Here is a 22,701-nt window from a genome sequence, read left to right on the forward strand (position 1 = left end):
TGCAACTGAGCACTGTGATTTAGCTCTGAGGTTCTGTAGGCTTATTCAGGAGCACTGTCAGTTATAAAATGAGCATGAAAATGCTGCAGGACCTTTTGAAACACTGGGCTGTTCATAAGAATGGAAAAATAGAGGGAAAAGTTACAACAACAAAACATGTATTAAAAGTAAAGTAGTTTCCCTAACAGCCAATCAGATCTCCGCTGTTTCATGAAACAAAGATTCTGATTATTTGGTCTTGGCAACAGCTTTGCTTTTGCTCCAGTTTTGCCAAATCAGCGCCAAAGTGTTTCCCCTACCAACCAACCCCAACAATTCTGTAAAAATGCTATGGTGGTGCTGCTGAAACTGTCACCACAGCAGACCCTGAATGTTGGGATCAAACTGATCCGACAATTATTTCTGTCTGTCATGTCCGATCTGCTCCTGATCGATAACGGGATCGATTTTCTGAAGTTACCACGGGAAAAATCGATCCTGTTATCGATTAGGACTAGCTTGGACATGTACACACGATGCAACTTCCTGTAAGATTACTCATCGATCGGATGGGAAATTGCATTGTGTGTACCAAGCATAATACAGACTTTATAAACAAGTTCTAACAATAGCTGTCACACATTCAAGCAAGCCATTTACAGCATCAAAGACACAAGACAAGAACTAAAATATTTTCTGATTTATTAAAAACATAAAAAAAGGCACATTGTGTGGATTTTGTACTTGAACATCAAGTGTACATGTAAATGTAAACCATACTGAAGCAGCATGTCAGAATACAGGAACATTTGAATGAATACTAGTGCTTTCAATATACTGTCTTCTGAAGCGGAACTACTACAATGAACATCTCTCCTAGCTGCCACTGAATCAGTAGTGAGGAAGAGAACAAAATAAAGTGGTCCTGAACGTGAAGAATTCATGACAATTCATCCTCTATAAGAGGTAGAGTTATACCACCTTTTAGTGCAGACCAGCTGCCAAAGCATATAAAAAAAGGAAAAAAGGCGGTACTCCCAGTGCAGCTAATGTATAAGTCAATACTTTAATGCTTACCATACACTACGCCATCTGACAGTGCAATCTAAAATCTTACCACATTTATGTAGTAAAAGGGCCTGCCTGAACAATATATCCATGGTACATTACATCAGCTTGCTCTTAAGCCCCATCTACACGATACGATTCTTTGCACGATTCGATTACGATCCGATTAAATCCGACATGTCCGATCGGGATTCGATTCGATTCAATTCGATTTGCCATTGTTTTGCGATGGCAAATCGAATTGAATCTAATCAAATCCAGATTGGACATGTCGGATTTAATCGGATCGTAAATAGAATCGTATCGTGTAGATTGGGCTTAATACTACATAGATGTTGGTAAGATTTGTGGAACGATTGTACAGCCACACTGTACAATGTATGGTAAGTTGAAGAGTGATTTACTAAAGAACATGTGCAGTGAAGAGCGGTGAAGTTTAATTGTGTTGACGTTAAACATCCAATCAGAGATTCCTTTTTTTCCCCTTGCGCACCTGATAGGATGTTCCAAGTGAACACAGTGAAACTCCACTTCTTTCCCTTAATAATCACCCCCTTCTTGTGCATTGTAATGTAATGTTTTCACAACTGTAAGCATACTGAAGCCCCTCCAAAATATCCCCATGTATCATAGCATTTCATCAGGTCAGTTCAGTGTAAAAAGCAAAGCTCAGCACATTTTGCTCACTAGACTTGGCAGTGCCTAGGCTAACCCAGTTGCTGCCAGACGATTATTGGCAATAGCCTGGCAACAAAGGAGTTACTACATTTTTACATTTTTTAAAAAAAAAAAAGCAAAAGTGCACATCACCTTTGAAAAAAAAATATTACATAAGTCAGTCATTCTCAAATACCCATATAAGCCTTCATTTAAGTACCCCACATAGTAAGTCTTATCAGTTCATACAATCTCAGCATTGTTCAACAATAAATTCTTCAGAACTGTAGAACCTTTTCTTTACAACTTTAAACTCTGGGCTAAGTTTCATAGATTGTCCAGATCCAGAAACTGGTTTAGTGCTAAAAAGTCCCTGAAGCCTTGGCCACAATCTAGAGTCCAACCTAAAGACTACAGTCAACTGGAAAGTAGGGACTATTGCATGATCAGCCTCTATTTGGCATACAGGGTAACACACTTTGCCTCTCTCCACACACAACTCAATAAAAGCACCCCTCAGTCCACAAGGCTCATTGTAGGCCAAATTGATCAGTTCTTGGCCCAAGCTGCGGAGAAGGCCATCAGGAAGAAGCAGCTGAGAACACCTCAAGGAGTTGATTTTGGCCTTACTGAGGATATATTTGATCCTTCTGAGAAGATATGGACAAAGCATTTCTCCTTCATAATCAGTAAGAAGGTCTGAGTCCCGTATAGATATGTCATCAAACTCATCAGGTTCTTCCAACTCTTCTGGTTCATCAAGTGCTTCAAAATCTGCAAGGCAAGAAAGGAAAGGTCACATTAATAGACTTGAAATCACCTACATGCATACATCTAGATATAAGCAAAAGTAAAGCCACACAGAACTCATAAGGCAGGCTACTAGAATCATTAGTCTGAAGGGTGAGGGAATAAATCAGAGTAATAATTTAACTGTAATAAACAACATAATCGAGAGAATAAACTTACCACATTCAGAGAAGGAGTTACTGCTGGTGAGGGATTCACAGTCAGAACCAGGTAGACTGTTACATCTTTGAGACAGGTCTGCACACTTTCCATCCCACACATCTTCACGTTCTTCTTTAATAACTGTAAGATTCTCTCTAAGAACCAGAGGAGGTTGATTAACAACTGAAGGAAGTTCTGTAACAGCCAAGGTGGGCTGTTTAACAACTGGCGGTGCTTCTTTTATAGGCAGAGGAGGTTCTTTAACAACTGGACAGGGTTCTTTAATTACCGGAGGAGGTTCTTTAACAAATGGAGTAGGTGCTTGTGCTTTAACAACTGGAACTTCTTTAATAACTGGAGCAGGGACTTCATTGACTGGAGGGGGTCTTCTAATAACTGAAGGACGTTCTTTAAGGACTGAAGAGGGTCCTTTGCCAACTGGACTGAATCCGTTAACAAGTTGAGAATGTGCACTGGAGTGCACAAAGTACGCAGAATCACCTCGGGCAGGCATGTCTGATGCTTTGGAGAGCTTGTGCAAAACAAGTATAAATTACTGCAAGGAAAAACAAAGAGAATTGTCAGCCACCGCTGTAGACAAGCCACTTTCAAAAACAATATAAAACCTAAGCTATGCATTACCTAGGTAAAACCCATCTCATAGAAAACAATTCATTCTGAACCTCCTAGATACTTTGCATACCTGCAGTTTAACTCTTTTATGTTTACGTCTATAACCCTGCAGTAGAAAACCATCACTACATAAGTGTAACAAAAACATGCTTCATGGATCAAATTCAATGAAACACTGCATCTTTAAACTGTACTACATAACACATTACAGATGGCCATACATCTAGTGATTTTGCTGTACAATCGACCATTCGATTTGATCATTTTATCTACTCGAGAGAGAATTTAGTGTTTCGATTTTTAGTTTCAGAGCATTGAGCCACAACATTGCTCCGATCGAATGTGAAGGAGAATTGCATCGGATCTCGCTTGTAGCGTGTGGGCCAGTAGTTGATCGTCTTTTCGATCAACCACACTAAAGTTGATCATTCAATAAAGTCGACCTCTTTGTCGATTGAAGCAAAATCGCTAGATGTATGGATACCCTGAACATTATATCACACAATCCATTAGAACTTACATCAGATCCATTAGAGCTTACATCAGACTACTTAAACAAGTCCTAACAATAGCAGAACAGAAAGCAAAGGAGGAGGATGGAATACTTACAGTGCTATAAATCCGAGGCTGGGATTTCAGACAAGGCTGAACTGCGGTGGAAGCTTGAGAGTTGCAGATAAAAGTGAATAGTGAGATAAGTGCTATAACTATACGCTTGCAGCTATGAAAGAACACTGCTAAGCGTACAAGTCCGAGTGACCATCACTGGCACTGGCACCTTCTTGCGGCTTACAGTCGCTTATATTCAGCCAGCTCCTGGCCCCGCCTACCGCATGGGGGCTCGACCTGTCAACGAGACACGGAACGCCCACTCATTTCGCCGGCCTATGAGCCATCGCAGCACGTCCACAGCGTTCTTTCCTGCCCGGCTACAGCAATCATAACACCTCCCCCCTCTGCTAGCAGCCCGGAGACAGCCTGCATTAAAGCGAGAGTGTTTATTGTAGGAGGAGGGGGCGTGGCTTTCAGACAAAGGCAGATTTCACTACATCATTTCTGCACTATTTTCATATCTCCGCAGTCTCCCCTTCAGCATCGATTTGTCAGACTCCTCCCCCCAGTGCGTTCAACTGGTAAACAAGATAGGATGAGGTCACCTGTGTTTGCCACCTTTTACAGTTATCAAAGTCATATTGGATTTGCTTGACAATGCGTTGTGAATGGATTCTGTCCCTTCAGATGCCGCTTGCAGGGCTGTATTGGCATTGTATTGGGGTTGGTGCGAGGAGTGGGTTGCCCTCTGCAGCTGGTACTTGCGTGGCTCGGCTGCTCTGAAGGGACGTGACTTCTTCACTTGAGAAAAACAGAACTTGCGCAAGCGAAGCATCTACCTGAAGACTGAAGATTCACTTCAAAGCGCCCACTGTGTAGCCAGGCAGCTTTCTGTTATTTGGTCACGTCTGCTCCGCTGCACTCTCTTCTCTGAGCTGTCATAAGCAAATACAGTAAAACAATGCAGAAAGGGAAAGCATTGTTCCGAGGGGAGCTGCATTGTGCCCAGTTGCTCTGTGAGTTTGTGCAGCTGTTATTGGGCTGCGTGTCTCAGCAGGAAGATGCGGATACGTGACTCGCGTACGTGAGATGCAACCTGGGACAATGGGGAAGTTTTATCTAACTTCTGCACCTATTACCTATGATGACTGGCTCTATGCATCACACTAGAATAGGGGAAAAGAGCTAATCTCTGGGAATTGCATCAATCATCCTGGATGCCCATACTCGTTTCACTATATTATCCCACTATCATTTTGCCTTTATAAAAGTAAGTTTGCTATTATTCAGCTTTATGTGAGCTGATTTCAGAATCAGAATCAGAATCAGAAACTTTATTTCGCCAAGCACGACTGGGTCGTGCCCGGAATTGGGCTTGGCACGTACAGGGTACTGATACACGGTATACAGTAGTTACAGATAGAGGGCATGCAGTAGTAACAGAACATTTACAGAAAAAAACAGAACATTATAGAACATGTATGCAGAGGGAGACAATGGCATAAGTTACAGTACAATAAAAGAAACAACCAAGAAGTACGCTTGAGCTATGTGCAAAGTGCCCCAATGCGTCTAGGTATTGTGGGGTGGGGATAGGCATTTCCATGGTGAGAGTTCAGAAGGTTGACAGCAGAGGGGAAGAAACTGTTCTTATGTCTTGAGGTCCTGGTGTAGATGGATCGGAACCGGAGTTTCCGGCTCGAGGGGAGCTGGTTAAAGAAACGGTAGCCTGGATGTGAGGGGTCGTTGGCGATCTTTAATGCTCTGGTGTTCAGCCTGGAGTGGTAGAGGAGGTCCAGAGTGGGAAGGGATCTCCCGATGATCCTCTCTGCAGATTTGATGACCCTCTGCAGTTTGAGCTTGTCGCTGGCGGAGGAGCTGGAGTACCAGACCAGGATGGAAGAGCATAGGACGGATTCGATCGTGGCTGAGTAGAAATTTGTCAGCAGTTTTTGGGCCATACCAAACTTTTTCAGTTGGCGGAGAAAGAAAAGTCTCTGTTGGGCTTTCCTCTGTGTTGAGGCGGTGTTGGTGTTCCACCTCAGGTCATTGGAGATAGTTGTGCCCAGAAGGCGGACACTGGGGACTCTTTCCACTTCCATACCATCCATGTGGATTGGAGGCGGGGTAGAGGCGCGCCTCCTGAAATCAACAATCATCTCCACCGTTTTTGCTGTGTTTAGGACCAAACCGTTCTCTCTGCACCAGCTGCATATGCTTTCGACCTGGAGGCGGTACGCCTTCTCATCGTTTTTGGTGATGAGACCCACAATGGTCGTGTCATCGGCAAATTTGATTACTTTTACCGAGTCCGAAGTGGATTTGCAATTGTTCGTATACAGAGAGAACAGGAACGGCGACAAGACGCAGCCTTGTGGGGCCCCTGTGTTGGTGATCCTAGGTTGTGAGGAGATGGTGCCTAGCCTAACGACCTGGGACCTGTTGGTGAGGAAGTCCGTGATCCACAGGCGTAGGGTGGGGTGGACTCCTAGCGCAGCGAGATTGTCCTGAAGTATTTTAGGGCTGATAGTATTGAATGCTGAGCTGAAGTCCAGTAGGAGGATCCTGGCGTAGGAGTCCGGTCTATCCAGGTGATCATATACGTGCTCCAAGCAGATGTTGATGGCGTCGTCTGTGGACCTGTTCGCCCGGTACGCGAACTGGTGTGGGTCCAGCAGTCCCTCAGTAGAGTGCTTAAGGAGAGGTAGCACCATGCTTTCAAAAGCTTTCATGATCACGGATGTAAGCGCCACGGGCCTGAAATTGTTGAGGTCGAGGATGCCCTGCTTTTTGGGGACAGGGATAATGGCAGACCTCTTGAAGCACGCGGGAACTTTGCCTTCCTGGAGGGACCTCGTGAAGATGGAAGAGAGGGTGGGAGCGAGCTGACGAGCACAGGTTTTCAGGCAGGCTGGCGACACACCGTCCGGACCTGAGGCTTTCCTAGCATTTAGCCTTAGCAAGTGTTTCAGTACATCCGCCTCCCTCACTGATGGTGGGTGTGAGTAAGGGCCTAGGGCTACAGTGGCAGATTGTGCAGGTGGCTGTGGGAGACCTGCAGGTGCTGGCTGACTCTCGAATCTGCAGTAGAATTCACTGAGACTCTCGGCAAGCTCAGAGCTCGGTGTGGCATGCTGAGGGGGGGGCTTGTAGTTGGTGGCAGCCTTCAACCCTTTCCACACGGCTCGTGAGTCGTTTGAGGAGAGGTTTTGTTCCAGCTTTTCCGCGTAGCCCCTCTTAGCGGACCTCAGTTCTCTGTTTAGGTTGTTTCTTGCCTTCTTGTATTCCACCTGGTTGCCGGACTTATGTGCGGCTTCTTTGCTGTGACGTAGTTGTCGTAGTCTTTTTGAGAACCACGGTTTATCATTTGGATACAGTTTGAAGGTTTTTGTTGGGATACAGGAGTCCTCACAGAAGCTGATGTACGAGGATACATTGTCTGCCCACTCGTCCAGGTTAGGCGATTCCAGAGCCTTCCAGTCTGTGCAGTCAAGGCAGGCCTGAAGTTGAAGTTTAGCCTCACTTGACCACACTTTGGATGACTTAATGACAGGTTTTGAGGTTTCCAGGCGCCTTTTATAAGTAGGTACCAGGTGGATGATGCAGTGGTCAGATGAGCCTAGGGCTGCCCACGGTGTCGCTTTGTATGCATCCTTCAGGGCCGTGTAGCAATGGTCGAGGGTGTTGGCACTCCTGGTGGGGCAGGTGATGTGCTGATGGAGGCGGGGCAGCTCTTTGCGGAGGTTTGCCTTGTTAAAATCCCCCAAGATAATGAACAGCGAGTCCGGGAGGGCCGTCTCCCACTGCATGATGGTATCACTGAGATCCCGCAGGGCAGCGTTTACCTCTGCATCAGGAGGGATATACACACCCGCGAGGACGTAGGAGGAGAACTCCCTGGGCGAGTAGGTTGGCCTGCAATTGATGAGGAAGAGTTCAAGTTCTGGTGTGCATTTCTTGGCCAGTACAGAGGTGGTTGAGCACCAGGCGGAGCTAATGTAGAAGCATATGCCGCCCCCTTTCTTTTTCCCAGAGAGGGTGCTGTCCCGGTCTGCACGGATGAGGCTGAAGCCTGGGAGCTGGAGGGCGCTCTCAGGGATGTCGTCATGGAGCCACGTTTCAGTAAAGCAAAAGACTGGGGTGTTGTTACCGAGTTCCCTTTTGTCGCTGAGGAGTCTCAGCTCATCTAGCTTGTTGGGGAGGGAGCGGACGTTCGCTAGGAGGACCGCAGGGATGGCTGACCGCAGGCCTCTCCTCTTCAGCCTTGCCCGGACGCCTGACCGACATCCCCTGCGGCGCTGGCTACACGGAGGCCAGGGCGCAGAAGCAGTGATTTCCTGGACGTGGCTCCAAACAGAGTTGTACAGGAGCCCATCCTCCGGGTGTGCGGCTGTGATGTGTTCCCATTTGAGGAGCTGTGCTCTGGAGCGGGTGGTACGAGGGGTGAGGGGTGGCATTTGGGGCATGGATGGTAAGCAAACTTGTGCAGGCGAGTGCAATAACAGTCTATCAGCCGTGTTGCAATAACAGTCTATCAGCAGTGTGACACAGATGTAAGAGGCATGTGCAATAACAGTCCATCCGCAGTGCGACACAGATGTAAGGGGCATGTGCAATAACAGTCCATCAGCAGTGTAACACAGATGTAAGAGGCATGTGCAAATAACAGTCCATCAGAAGCGGTGTGACACAGATGTAAGAGGCATGTGCAATAACAGTCCATCAGCAGTGTGACACAGATGTAAGAGGCATGTGCAATAACAGTCCATCCGCAGTGCGACACAGATGTAAGGGGCATGTGCAATAACAGTCCATCAGCAGTGTGACACAGATGTAAGAGGCATGTGCAATAACAGTCCATCCGCAGTGCGACACAGATGTAAGAGGCATGTGCAATAACAGTCCATCAGCAGTGTGACGGAGATGTAAGAGGCATGTGCAAATAACAGTCCATCAGAAGCGGTGTGACACAGATGTAAGGGCATGCGCAATAACAGACCATCAGCAGTGTGACACAGATGTAAGAGGCATACGCAAATAACAGTCCATCAGAGGCGGTGTGACACAGATGTAAGGGGCGAGTGCAATAACAGACCATCCGCAGTGTTACACATATGTAAGAGGCGAGTGCACTAACAAGTCCAACCGCCGTGCGACGCAGATGTGGAGGCGAGTGCAATAACATAACAGTCTATTTAGCAGCGGCGTGACCCAGATGTAGGAGGCATGTGCAACAGCAGCCCAACCGCAGAGTGCCCCGGGTGCAAGGAATACACACTAGATACATGTGCAAAACAAAAACAAAACAACAGCCCATTCAGCAATGCAGCACAATCCATAAAACTGGCAGCAGTGTACCTTAGATGCCCACAGCACCCAACAGAGGCCCCCGGATATGCCCGGGCCAGTCCGGGAGGGTGGAGGGTGGAACACGGATTCCGGCAGCAAGGGGGGGAGCGGGTCAGCTGATTCCTTCGGCGTGCTCCGCAACAGGCTGTGGCGTGAGGCAGGCTGACATTTACCACGTGGGAGGCCGCAGGGAGCTCCGACGTTTGCCAAGTGGGAGGCTGCAGGGAGCCACGATCTCCTCCCTGAGTGGCGCTGTTGGTGGTCTGCTGGTGCGCTGACAGGGTCAGCTCATCTGCGGTGGCCCCATCTTGCTGCAGGTCGCGGGGGGCTCCGATCCCTTCGCCGAGCGCTGTTGGTTTGCCAGCTGGAGCGGCTCCTCTGTGGTGCAGCAGTGCTGGCAGGGCCAGCGAACACTCCCGGCTGTAGGCGCCCCTCGCTGGGGTCGCATGCAGCAGCTACCCGGGACTCCGCTGTGCGGACTCTTTGGGACCCTGAGCCGCGGTAGAGGCTGGCCACGCGGTTTGCTGTGTCGGCCTCCCATTTGTAAGCAGATCCAGTAGTGATGGGACATTTTTTGGGTCACATAGAGGTAAATGATTGCAAATGCCTTCTGTTTTAAAGGCAAAATTAAATTTAGCATAGCAGTTTTGTTAGGCTTTGTTCACTTTTCTAAGCACTTTTGCAGAGTGATTCTGTTTTTTCCCTTCCTGAAGTCAGTTAGGACGTAAACTCTTTCACACGGAAATGAATAAATACAGTGAATTTATTCATGAAAGCGCTGGGGAAATCGCTATACAAAACGTTTTTTCAAGCGCTTTGCGATTTCTCTATACCTTCCATTGAAGCAAATCGCCCCAAAAATTGTACAGGCAGAGCTTTGGTGAGCGGATCGAAATCGAACCGCTCATATGTGAACACTCTCGTAGGGAATCATTGCACAAGCGCTTTCAGGGCGATTTTGAACATCGCCGGCGCTTAAAATAAAGGCAAAAACGCCCTAGGTGTGACCAAGCCTTTAGAGGGGAGTTAGGTTCTCTTTGGTTCCTTATAAAAAATACTAATGGTTCTGGCTCACAATGAGATATCTTGGTGAACTGTAAACACATTTCAACTGTGAGTAAAACAATAAGGGCCTATTCAAACACGGGCGCTTGTTGCCTACGATTTGCGCTTTGCAGATCACCGGCGATCAGTAACACGCTGATGCACAAATAATCCTATAAGCTTACTCCCATTGCAGCGATTGCAGCATGCTTTCAATTATCGCTGATGCATGCAGCATTTTCCCGACAATTGCATCACTCACTAGAATGAGAATTGCAAATACAATTGCTGAAAAAATGTAATGCAAAATCTACATTGCAATCAGTAGGCGATTGCAATCGCGATTTGCATTTACAAGTGTGAACGGAGCCTAACTAACTACACACAATCAAACTGACAAGTTTAATTGTAGTCAGTTCTAATCAAATATGATCATTTTATTGAATGGAAGACCAGAGAAATTGAAGCTTGCTTGGTGTATGTCCAGCATCACATCACTGTAATCAAATCATACTCCTTGCACTTTTAATCATACTAAGGGCTGGTTTACATTGGGGCGATTCTTCAGCGCTTTGCTGATCACCAGCGCTGCTACAATGTATGCCTATGGATACATTCACATTGCAGCGGTTGTGATTTCGATCAATCGCAAACGCGCTGCATGCAGCGGTTTGGGAGAGATTGCTCTGTGATTCTCATCCTATTGAACGGGAATCACAAGCGCAAATTGTGCTGAATTGCAAGATTTTGCCCGCTACGGAGCCGAACACGGTCGCAGGCAGAGAGCCGAATGTGAACCGGCCCTAAGTACTGGAACCCACAAGAAAGCACAAAGGGCTTTCGCAATCGCTAGCGATTCGTGATAGAGTTTTGTCAGCGATTCTGGAAGCGATTTCCATGCTCCTATAAAATTCATTAGAATGGAAACGCTCCCAAAATGCTGCATGTCCTGCGATTGCAATTTCCCCAATCGCAGTCGCTCTAGTGGAAGCTGTCCCATCCATTTACATTGGCAGAACGTTTAGGGAAATCGCTAGCGATTGAAAGCGCTCCCTAAACGTTCAAAAAAACGCTCTAGTGGGTTCCAGGCATAAATATGTGTGTACACACAGTCGCCTACTTACAAACAACTTGAGTGAGGCCTGGAACCCACTACAAATTGCAAATTGCTAGCGCAATCGCTACTGTTTTTAATTCGTTTTTTGTAAGCGATTTCATTAGCGTTTTCCGACGCTTTTGGGAGCGAATTTAAAAAGTGTAAGCTTTTTGCCAGCGATTGTGTAGCGATTTGTGATATTCATTCTGATTGGGCCTTTCAAATTGTTATAATTTTTTTTACCGTTTGCAGTCATTTAAAATCGCACTCAAATCATTATGTGTAGCGATTCATGAGTGATTTGCCAGCACTAATATACTTTACATTGAAGCGCAAATGCTCCCAAAATGCTGTATGTCCTGCGAGTGCGATTTTGCTCATTGCAATCACTACTGTGGAATTTGTTACATTTATTTACATTGGCAGAGCGTTTAAGGAAAGCGCTAGCGATTTAAAGCGCTCCCTAAACGCTCAGAAAATCGCTCTAGTGGGTTCCAGCCCTCACAATGTTTCATACCAACAAACAAAGTTTTGTTTATGTACAAAATATTAACTGTTGTTGTTTCCAGTAGGTGTATAAACCGTTGTAATTAGTTTAAAACACATTCAGGGCCCTTTTCCACTAGCAATCGCTAGCGTTCACGCTGAACGCTAGCGATTGCTGAATCGCAATTACCGGCGATTCCCCGACGTTCGCGGCCGCGATTTTGCTATGCTATGCACTGCATAGCAAAATCGCGGCAATTATCGCTCCGCCGCGCGTTCGCGTTCCCGGCAAAAACGAATCGCGGTAGTGGAAATGACCTACCGCGATTCCTATGTTAAAAAGCAAACCGTAGCGATTGTAAAATCGCTAGCGGTTTGCGTTTTTGCGATTCAGCCAGCGCTGGTGGAAAAGGGCCCTCAAGGACATTGAAAACGGCATCAACAACAACAAAACATTGTTTATGCTATATGTCCAAATTCAGAGATATCCGAAAGTTAATTATTTATCCACCTTTCACCATGTACAACACAGGACTCCACTTACAAACAAATTCAACTTACAAACAATCTTATAGAATCTGTTTGTAGAGGACCACGTGTACATATAGAATAAATGAGGGATGTCAAAATAATGATAGATTTGCTGTGATTATGCTGCTAGATAGTTATTATGATCACAGCTTCTGCCTAATATCAGCACCCAAGTTATATTTAGCATGTTTGTGGCGAGCCTAGAAGCCGCATACTTGTACAGAGCACATGTGGAGGGATGTGGTTGCTCTGTGCACATCACAGCCTGCACTGACTGTCCCCCCTCCCCGCAGGGCTACACATGACTGTACTGTTATTATTCTCTGGGAACTTTAGGACTGACTATTTTGCACGTATCCCTGTTGATGAAAAACAGACCTGCTCTCTACTACCTCTAGCGGCCATTATGTCAATTGCAACAACCTCATTGTAACTGTGAAGCGCAATTGCATCAGGACTGCAGGATGAGCTCACATTCCTGCACAGCCTGCTGTAAATCTATAGCACGGATTACATCAGGTAATTTGTATTAGCCGTAGGAATGTTCTGTACATTTTCTGTCTTTCATTACTGGACGTGCCAATATGCAGGGGGCATGTTATAAAAGGGGAAACAAGCTGTCTTTGTTATTTCACAGTGCAATCCTTCTGATCACACACATTATGTTAGTGCTGAGAATATTTACAAAGAAATGCCTTCCAATACATCTAAAACAATTATCCATATTAGAAATAAACATGTTGCTGTTGCTCATTGTTATTGATTGATAATGATTAGATTGTAAGCTCTCAAGGGCAGGACTCTCTCACCCTTGTGTCTTGAAATTCATTATACTTTTTATTCATCATGTTACTTTTGTCACTCATCATCAATTCTGTATTTTCTTCTGATTCTGTATTTTGTATATTGGTGTATACCATTGTCTGTATTATTATGTACCCCATATTTGTTCTTGTTTTGTACAGTGCCACAGAATATGTTGGCGCTTTATAAATCAATAATAATAGTAACGCGCCAACATATTCTGTGGTGCTGCACTGTACAAAACAAACATGGGGTATGTAATAACAGTGGTTATACACCAAATATAGACACTGGTACAGAATACTGAATTGGTACCATAATTACATTTACAAATGTAACACGATGAATAAAATGTATAACAAATTGCAAGACTCAAAATGAATAACAAAATTCCAAGAAACAAAAGGGTGAAAGAGCCCTACCTTTATGAGGTTACTATCTAAAGGACTAATGAAAGTAAAAAAAAAAGTAGACAAGAAAAAAGTAGATGTTTATATTGAATTTACAGCAGAGTCTGTGGGGATTGCCAGATGCTGGATAGGTGTTATTCCGGTTGCTTAGGAGACCAAGCAGCCGTGGCCTCAGTGTACTACTTTACCCCTGCAGAGCCCTCTCTCCCACTAATGCAGAGCAGTGCAAAGCAGAAATCACACACCAGAGCTGCAAGAGCCGTCCTCTTCACCTCTTACAGCTGCTGGCTGTTCTGTATGGCTTCCAGTGTGTTCACATGACCCAATGCTTACACGCATTGGGTCATGTGAACACACTGGAAGGTACACATCAGGTGCCTACGGAGGATGCAACAGAACAGCTGCCAGAAGTAAAGAAGATGGCGCCTGGAGGGCTAGTGTTTTCCGTTGTGTGCTGGCTGCTGTGCATAGGGAGGAGAGAAGCACGCCCCCATAAGTGTCAGCTACTTGAGAATGCCGGTTACCTGAGTCCTGTTAACCGAGCTCTACTGTATAAATCACTGACATCTTCCATAGTGCTTTACAAAGTTTGAAGGTCATCCAGAAAATAACAGCTGTTTGCTGTTATCTACAATGCACGGTATTCTTTCAGTGTAATTTATGCATCTGTCAGGTTAATATTTTCTCTCCCTGCACCACTTGTCAGTGTCACATGACTGCAGAGGGCCGGTAACTGTTTGTTCACCAGCATTAACATGGACTCCCCATCCCAGATCGTTCCAACTCATAGATGAGGAGCAAAAATATTTGATAAATTATTAAATAAAGGAGGTGATTATTAGTAGAAATACTCAGAAGATATGGTGTCTAAAATATAATGTTTCCTTAACTGATTAAATGGAAATAGCTGTTACTTTATGGATGATCCTCATACATAGTCTACGCCCTCATCGGGATGTTCTTGGGATGTGGAAGGATACAGGAGTGCCCACAGGACACCCACACAAACATGTAGAAAACATTCAAACTCCGTGCAGTTAGTGGCCTGGCCCAGATTCGATCCAGGGAGTCATATGTTAACTTGCATCACCAAAAAAGCTGGAATGTGATTTTTATAACAGCTCCAGAGCGTAAAGCAATAAGGTTTAAAGTAAACCTGTATTCTCACAAAGGAAAAAGTTAGATACTTATCTAGGTATAAGGAAGACACTGGCATTGGATAATCTGGAGGCTTTCTGTGTCCTCTTCCGTTGCCCTCCTCAACACCTCCGCTGCTGGCCCGGGAGTAGTACAGAGCCACTCATGGATGAGGCGTAATATGGCCGTGTTCATTAACGGCCATACTATGCCTACACCGTAGGGTTTAAACCCTACAAGGTCTAAACTTAACAGCAAAGAAACAGTCTCTTCCTTGTGTGTGTTGCATTTAGTCTTTCTGTCATATAAAAGGCATTGGATCAGTGGCGTAGCTAAGGAGCTGTGGGCCCCGATGCAAGTTTTACATGGGGCCCCCCAAGCACTGTATACATGACAATTGATACGGCGCACCAAAACCTGCCAATGGCAACTACAGTGTCAGAGATGCAAGAAGGGGATGGGGAACAGTTTGTTAGTGATTACCACTATTCAATGTATCTATAGAAGTGATTATTATGAGCACAGGACCAATAGAGAGCTAATACTGTAGTTGAGGGAGGGACCTTCGGGGCCCCTCTGGCCCAAGGGCCCGATGCGGTCGCTACCCCTGCACCCCCTATTGCTACGCCCCTGCATTGGATGTTGGTGTAATTTTATCGAAACCAGTGCAAGGAATATTGTAGCAAAACAGGTGTAATAGTAGAGCAGTTGTTCAAAAACCCAATCAGAATTCTTGACCTGGACATCTGCTCTACTTTTGCTGCAGTGTTCCACCACCTGTCTTCTGTTGATTAGTCAGTCTCTTTGCCCAGCAGCAGCAAGCATCCTGTTGTGAACAATGCTCTCATTGGTTCAGAGTATTCTGGGGGCTTGGCTGGAGAGCCCTGTGACTGAGTAATGTAGCACAACAGTTGCAACAGACATTTTCTCCTGCTGATGACAATGCATGTAATAATAAGCTGTCAGTTAGACAGATGATAGCTGAGCAGTAACTGTGTCTCTGCTACACTTATTGAATATGCATGAAGCTGTGCCATCTTCTAGGCTGCAGGACGGGTTAATTGGCTTTTTCAGTGATGTTTACTGTTTGCAGTCTTATTATGCAGCAAGTTTATTTGATAGTGGCAGACAGCAGAAGGGACAAGTTTATGACCAGAAAGATGCAATTGTAGACTACAATATAAATAATCTGTTTAAAACCATCTCAGTACAATAGAAAAATGGATTAGGGGAACAAGGCTAGCCATAGATACAGGATAACCATCTCCTGAAAGTAGAACAGACAATGATTATATGTTTATGGAATAACTCTGACCGCTGCAAACATCATACTTTACATTAAGGCTTGGAACACATGGGAATGGGCAGCAGGTAAGACATTAAAATCTTGGAGAGAAGGTGAAAGGAAGGATAAGGGAGAAGTAAGGCAAGGAGTCAGGAGAATTGTCATAGGATTTGTAAAGATGGGTGAGAGATGAGTCAGTAGGAAAAGGGTGGGTGGCTAGGTGGGGGTCAAGAGCTCTGTCCTGGGGGTGGATGGATAGTTTGATGGTCAGGAGAGGGGATATGGATGTTACAAGGACAAATGAAAACTGGACAATTGGGTGTCAAGAGAGTTCACATGGAACCGGTAGGATATAGTGGGATGGATACTTACTTGTAGATAAGGAGAGGTGACATTGTCAGTGGAAGCATAAGTAATGGTTAAGTAGCGGTCCGCAGAGTTGTCATGGGGTGGAAGATAGATGATGCATGGGTGCAGATCAGGAGAGTTGACATGGGATGGAATAATAGATGCAGGTCAGGAACGATAACACAGTGGGGTTGGAGGATATATGAGTGGTGGGTAATTGTGGGTCAGTAGAGGTGATACAAAAAGTGCAAAGTTTAATAATAGATAGATAGGTAGGCTAGGGACAGGAGAATCAATGTGGGCCCCACATGAGATGGAAGGGTAGGTGGGAGATGGAAAGATAGGTGGGAGATGGAGGGGTGGGCTGGGAGTCAGGAGAGGTGAAATGTGAGTGGAAAGATAGATGAGAAGTTGTTGGCAGGTGCATGTCTGGAAAGGTGACTTGAGGGTTGTAAGGCCAGATTAGGAGTGTGATAGTAGGTGAGCAGAAATCACATTTTGATGGAAACAAAGTGAGGGAAGGATGCATACATCTGGGTCATAAAATATAACATGTGGTGAAGGGGGGGGGGGCATTGATGAGGGGTGAGGTGGGGGTCAGGAGGGGTAAGAAGGGGGTGGAAGTGTAAATGAGGTAGGTGAGTCTGTGAGGGCCTAGAGAGGTGACATAGCAAGTTGGAAGGATAGATTAGGGTGAAATGTATAGCTGATAGTCAGGAAAGGTGGCCAGGGGTTGAAAAGATAGATGAGTTGTAAGTCAATAGTTGAAAGGTGAATGGTAAGTGGAGGTTAGGAGATGTAACATGGGGATAGAAGTAGAAATGAGAGGGTGAGGGTCTAGAGAGATGACATAGGGAGCAGGGAGGTGAAAGGGCAGATGAAGCTTGGAAGGCTAGATAATAGTCAGAAAAGGTGACACGGGAACTTAAACAATAGGTGAGGGGTGAGCCAATGGGTGAAAAGTGGATTGGTAGGTACGGCTCAAGAGAACTTGGGGGTTGGAAGGCTAGATGAGGGGTGGGTGGGGCTAAGGAAAGTTTACATGGTGGAAAATGGGTAGAGCCCTTTAGATGAGACGGTCAAGGGGTTTATGTGTGTATAAGCCGCCAGTGAGATGGGAGCAGGGCAAGCCGAATGACGGCTCACCCTGCTGCTGGTCAAATTCCCGGTAGCGTAAAATACTATTCCCCCTCCAAGTTATAGCAACTCGGAGGGAGGAATACTTTGGGATGCGGCGAATACCAAAACCCTAAATTACACGTGTGCAGGGTGTGCCCTATAGCACTAGTGATATAGTGTTGCCCAAGTCAGGTGCTATGCGCTAAGTCCAGGGGTGCCCACACTTTTTCGGCTCGCGAGCTACTTTAAAATTTGCCGAGGCCAGGAGATCTACCAACGGTTTAAATGCTAAGCACGCCGTCCCCCCCCCCCCCCCCCCCCGCGTAGGTTAGCCAGGTATATGTGCCTGCAGCATAGGTTACATGCCCTCAGTATAGGTTAGCCAGGTATATGGGCCCTCAGTGTAGATTAGCCAGGTATATGGGCCCCCAGTGTAGGTTAGCCAGGTACATGGGCCCCCAGTGTAGGTTAGCCAGGTATATGGGCCCTCAGTGTAGTTAGCCAGGAATATGGGGCCTCAGTGTAGTTAGCCAGGTATATGGTCCCTAAGTGTAGTTAGCCAGGTATATGGGCCCCCAGTGTAGGTTAGCCAGGTATATGGTCCCTCAGTGTAGGTTAGCCAGGTATATGGGCCCCCAGTGTAGGTTAGCCAGGTATATGGGCCCCCAGTGTAGGTTAGCCAGGTATATGGTCCCTCAGTGTAGGTTAGCCAGGTATATGGGCCCCCAGTGTAGGTTAGCCAGGTATATGGGCCCCCAGTGTAGGTTAGCAAGGTATATGGGCCCCCAGTGTAGGTTAGCCAGGTATATCAGCCCTCCAGGCATATGTACCTGCAGCGTAGGTTAGCAGGCAGGCAGAGGAGAAGAGGCGGCGAGGAGAGACTCTGGCAGGCCAATGGGATGCAGGAGAGAAGCGGCGGCGAAGAGAGAGGCAGCGCGGCCGCTACGTCATGGCTGGGGGCGGCGCCAGGCACGTTACAAGCACGCACGTTGCAGGCTGCCCGTCGCCGCCCCCAGCCATGACGTAGCGGCCGCGCCGCCTCTCTCCTCCCTCTCTCCTCGCCTGCATCCTTATTGGCCAGCAGCTAAACATGATGAGCTGCTGGCCGCAACAAACATTTATGAGACGCGGCCAAGAGGCCGCGATCTACTGGTAGATCGCGATCGACCTATTGGGCAGCATGCACCAAAAGCACCTGCTTTGTTCAAGTGAATTGATACATCATGTGACCACTTCTGTTTAAAAAAATAAATAACCGAGGGGGATTTGTTTAGAGAGTTGGCCTTTGTAGTCTGCAAAAAAAAGAGCCTGCTTATAATTGTAATGTGGACATAATGCCATTGCTGTACAAGAACGTAAAAGTATTTAGGGACATTTTTAGCAATTTTTCACTTTATATATAATATCAAAAGGGAACCCCATCTGTTGTCTAAAGACAATGTAGACTGGTAAGAATACCAAGGTGCCATTGTTAGACAATAAAGCACATCTCTATAGCTTACAAACATGGGTTGGCTCTACAGTGAAGCAAATGTATGACTTCTGAATTGGGTCTGAAACAATAAATATTTATATGCAGCATTTCTTATGTTCCTGCTTAAAAAAAATGATAAGCATGATTTCTATTTCAAAAACAAAATAAACTGAAAGCACACTAAATATTCCTGCCTACAGGTATGAAAGAATAGTTGGATAAGCAGGCTCTCTTTGGTTAGCTTTAATTACCTACCCATATTGATGACTTCCATTAAAATATACACAACATGATCTTTATTAATACCAGCTACATACAAGACTTGGAAATGTCTATGTCCATTGTGCAAGCCTACTGCTATGTTTAACTGCTGGAACAATTTACCATCCACTCCTCCCCTCCACATCTCTATAGTTATGCCAGGACTGTCATCTTTATAATCGGCTTCTATCTTTAGGACATTCCTTGCTGTGAATACTTCATCTCCCTGTGGTTTGTTTTTCTCCCACTGATAGTGTGCTTGTCTCCAAGTTGGAACATCCTTTTTTATTTGCATTCAATCTGCAGTCCCCCAATGCCCATATGCAGCACAGTAATAAGTGGTCCCCATGCAGTAACATACATTGTATCATGGTTATCACCATGGAGACAAACAAGACATTTGCCATAATGGTGCACACTGTTAACTGAACTACAAAAAAGAAGGCCACAGGTGGTGTAATCAGAACATGAGATATAACATCCCCACTAGCTGCTGGCTCAAAGCGTGTATAACTATCATGACTCATACGTCACATAAACATAATTAACATATTTTACTTGAAAGAAAAAGACAATTATAGCAATATATTGCACTAAGAAATCAAGATTTTTTATATTCACATGTATCTAACCAGAGCGATCAAATCTTTACGCACGTAAAAACCAAACTACTGTATGGGCACAAGGTCTACAGATCTTCCATGGTTGTTCAAGATACACAACCTCTGATTTTGTACTTCATTTAACCCATTCCTGAATGGCCTCACAAAACTCACCATTTGGTTTTCATGCTCTGTTAGCTACACAAAGAATTCTCAGCTGTTCAGGCTAGACGTATCCATACATAGCTGGTATCATTGGCATTGTCACATACTGAGTAAAGAGAAGGTGCCAGCATTTGAAGCATGTAGAAAGGTGGGTGGTTTGGTTGACAAAATAGTGATAATATTCCATGATATTCCATCAGGGTAAATAAATGCAAAGTACAATTGGATAATAAAATCTACCAAAAACACGGCCTGACATACCACTGCTATGCTGATGACACCCAACTATATATTTCCTTCAAGCCTGGTGTGACAGACCCAACTCCAACTATAAACACCTACTTAGGCAATTTACAGCCATGGATGAGTGACAACTGCTGAGACTAAATGCAGATAAAACTGAAGTCCTTCTGATTGGAGGGCAGCACTTGACAACAAAACAACTTCACTTTAAGTCTAAACCACTGGGAATAGGAGGCACAGATCTACACAGCTCTGGGCATGAGTGTAGCCTGGGAGTTCTAACTGATGGGGATTTAAACTTTAGAACTCACATCTCTGCTGTGGTGAAATCATCCTATTTTCACCTGAAGAACATCACAAAAATAAAGCACCTCATCCCTCCAGAAGATCTGCCAACCTTAGTTCATGGCTTCATTGCACCGCAACTGCACTATTGTAATGCTCTCTACACTGGACTTCCAAAAATGGACTTGTACCGCCTACAGCTGATACAGAATACAGCTGCCAGATTGTTAACCAACCAATCCCGTCACTGCCACTTAACACCAGTCCTGCACTTCCTTCACTGGCTACCTATAAATTGGAGGATCCTTTTCAAGATCGGCCTACTGAAATTTAAATCACTACATAATCTGGGCCCTGGATACATGAAAGAAATGTTGCAGCTCAGATCCACAGGTTCTAATAATCTAGTCATAGCCAGAGTCCACCTTAAAACTTTTGGTCCCAGAGCCTTCAGTCATGCTGCTCCTACATTATGGAACTCGGCATTTGCAGAAATATAATTTTTGTTATGTGAATTCTTCACCCTACTACCAATTACTGAGTCTGAGAGAGCCTAAGCGCTTTGAGTCCTATGGGAGAAAAGCGCTATAGAAATGTTACTATTACCAAATGTATTAGTACAAATAATACAGCAATCACCAATCACTGGCGTAACAATAGGGGATGCGACCCCTGCCGTCGCGTGGGGGCCCGGGGCCCCCCTAGGGCCCGCTTAGGGACTTTTTGGGGGCAGCAGGGGTCGCAGCATAAGAGGAGAGCTGTGGCCGCAGATCGGTGGGGAGGGGGGAAATCCCCCCCCCCTCCCTCACCTCGGGCTCTCCTCTTAGCGCTCCCCCTCCTGCAATCATTGGTGGTGCTCGTGGCAGCAACGGCAGCGGCGGCAGACAAGCTGAGCACATATCTCCTTCTGGCCGGTCTCCGATAACTAAGTGCTTCATAGAACTTCCTGTTTACACAGGAAGTTCCATAAAGCACTTAGTGATCGGAGACCTCCGGCCAGAAGGAGGTACGTACTCAGCTTGCCTGACGCCGCCGTTGCTGCTACGAGCACCACCAATGATTGCAGGAGGGGGAGCACTAAGAGGAGAGCCAGAGGTGAGGGAGGGGGGGGGGGAATTTCCCCCCTCCCCACCGATCTGCGGCCACAGCTCTCCTCTTATGCTGCGACCCCTCCTGCCCCCAAAAAGTCCCCGAGCGGGCCCTAGGGGGGGGGGCCCGGAATTTTTTTTTTCAGGGGGGCCCGGGGATTTCTAGGTACGCCCCGTCACCAATGGAATCTATTGGTGTCAGCTGTAGTCCACTGTAAGCTACCAATGGCACGTCTGTTTTTTTGTTCAGTGTCTGAAAATGTTGTGCAAGATGGGACCTTGCATTCCACTTTAGTAACCAAGATGCTGTATAAAGATAACTCAGAATCTATTGACATGTCCATTTATCTGCTTGTCTCTCTTCCTAAAAAGGCCCATTTTTATGTGTAGTGTGAATATTCTGGATAGCGTACTAGTAGTGTACTGGTGGCTTACTGATAGCTTCCTGACAGTGTTCTGACAGCTGGATAGTGTACTGGCTGTTGCCTTTGATGTGCACAGCGCCCCTTTCTTTCCATGTGCAACTCCTCTTCTATGTGTATCATCCATGTACTTGTAATCCATCTCTTTCATGAACAGCTTCCTTGGGCATCAGTGTTCTTTTTCATGTGTTGCTCCCCATTTTCAGCCTCCTCTTTCATATGTCTCAACCCCTCCTTCATGTCCAGGCACCCTTTTGGGCTGCAGCTGCCCAAGGCCTTGGCCTTTGTGGCTTCTCCAGGAATCCAGCCCTGGCAATAATTCACCCGCTTGCCTCCTCTATCGCTAAAACTGCCATGGTGTCTTTGTTCCAAAGTTTTCTGAAGCTCTGGCCACTCCCACCTTTGTCACCTTGGCTTGCCCCCAGGTGGGGGCAGGCTACGGCAACACAGGTGGGAGTGGCCACAGAGCTTTAGAAGATTTTGGCTCTGATTGTGGTGGTCTTGCTGATGGAGGGGACGATGTTTTTGACCTTTAATCATTTACAGATGAGCGGGCGAGTCCAATTGGTCCTATCAAATTCAGCAGGAAGTTCTAAGCTGCATACAGTGTTACATTAAATTTACCTGCAAGCCAGAGTTAATAGCATCTCATTGACCATCTCCATCATTATGCTTGTTGAGGGGTGTGTCATGTTGTGAGGGTGTTTTGCTG

The 22,701-nt window shown here is 45.9% G+C and overlaps 1 protein-coding gene across 1 annotated transcript; it reads right to left on the minus strand.

Moving 5' to 3' along the window:
• Positions 1-664: 664 nt before the first annotated feature.
• On the minus strand, positions 665-4,078 carry DDIT4 (DNA damage inducible transcript 4). Its single transcript, XM_068257719.1, has 3 exons — positions 3,898-4,078; positions 2,674-3,211; positions 665-2,478 (listed from the first exon to the last, which is right to left on the minus strand). Exons 2-3 carry the CDS (start codon positions 3,167-3,169, stop codon positions 1,958-1,960), a joined length of 1,017 nt encoding a protein of 338 aa, XP_068113820.1. The 5' UTR covers positions 3,170-3,211; positions 3,898-4,078; the 3' UTR covers positions 665-1,957.
• Positions 4,079-22,701: the final 18,623 nt, after the last annotated feature.

The sequence above is a fragment of the Hyperolius riggenbachi genome, chromosome 10 (genome assembly GCF_040937935.1).
Source record: "Hyperolius riggenbachi isolate aHypRig1 chromosome 10, aHypRig1.pri, whole genome shotgun sequence".
Lineage (NCBI taxonomy): Eukaryota > Metazoa > Chordata > Amphibia > Anura > Hyperoliidae > Hyperolius > Hyperolius riggenbachi.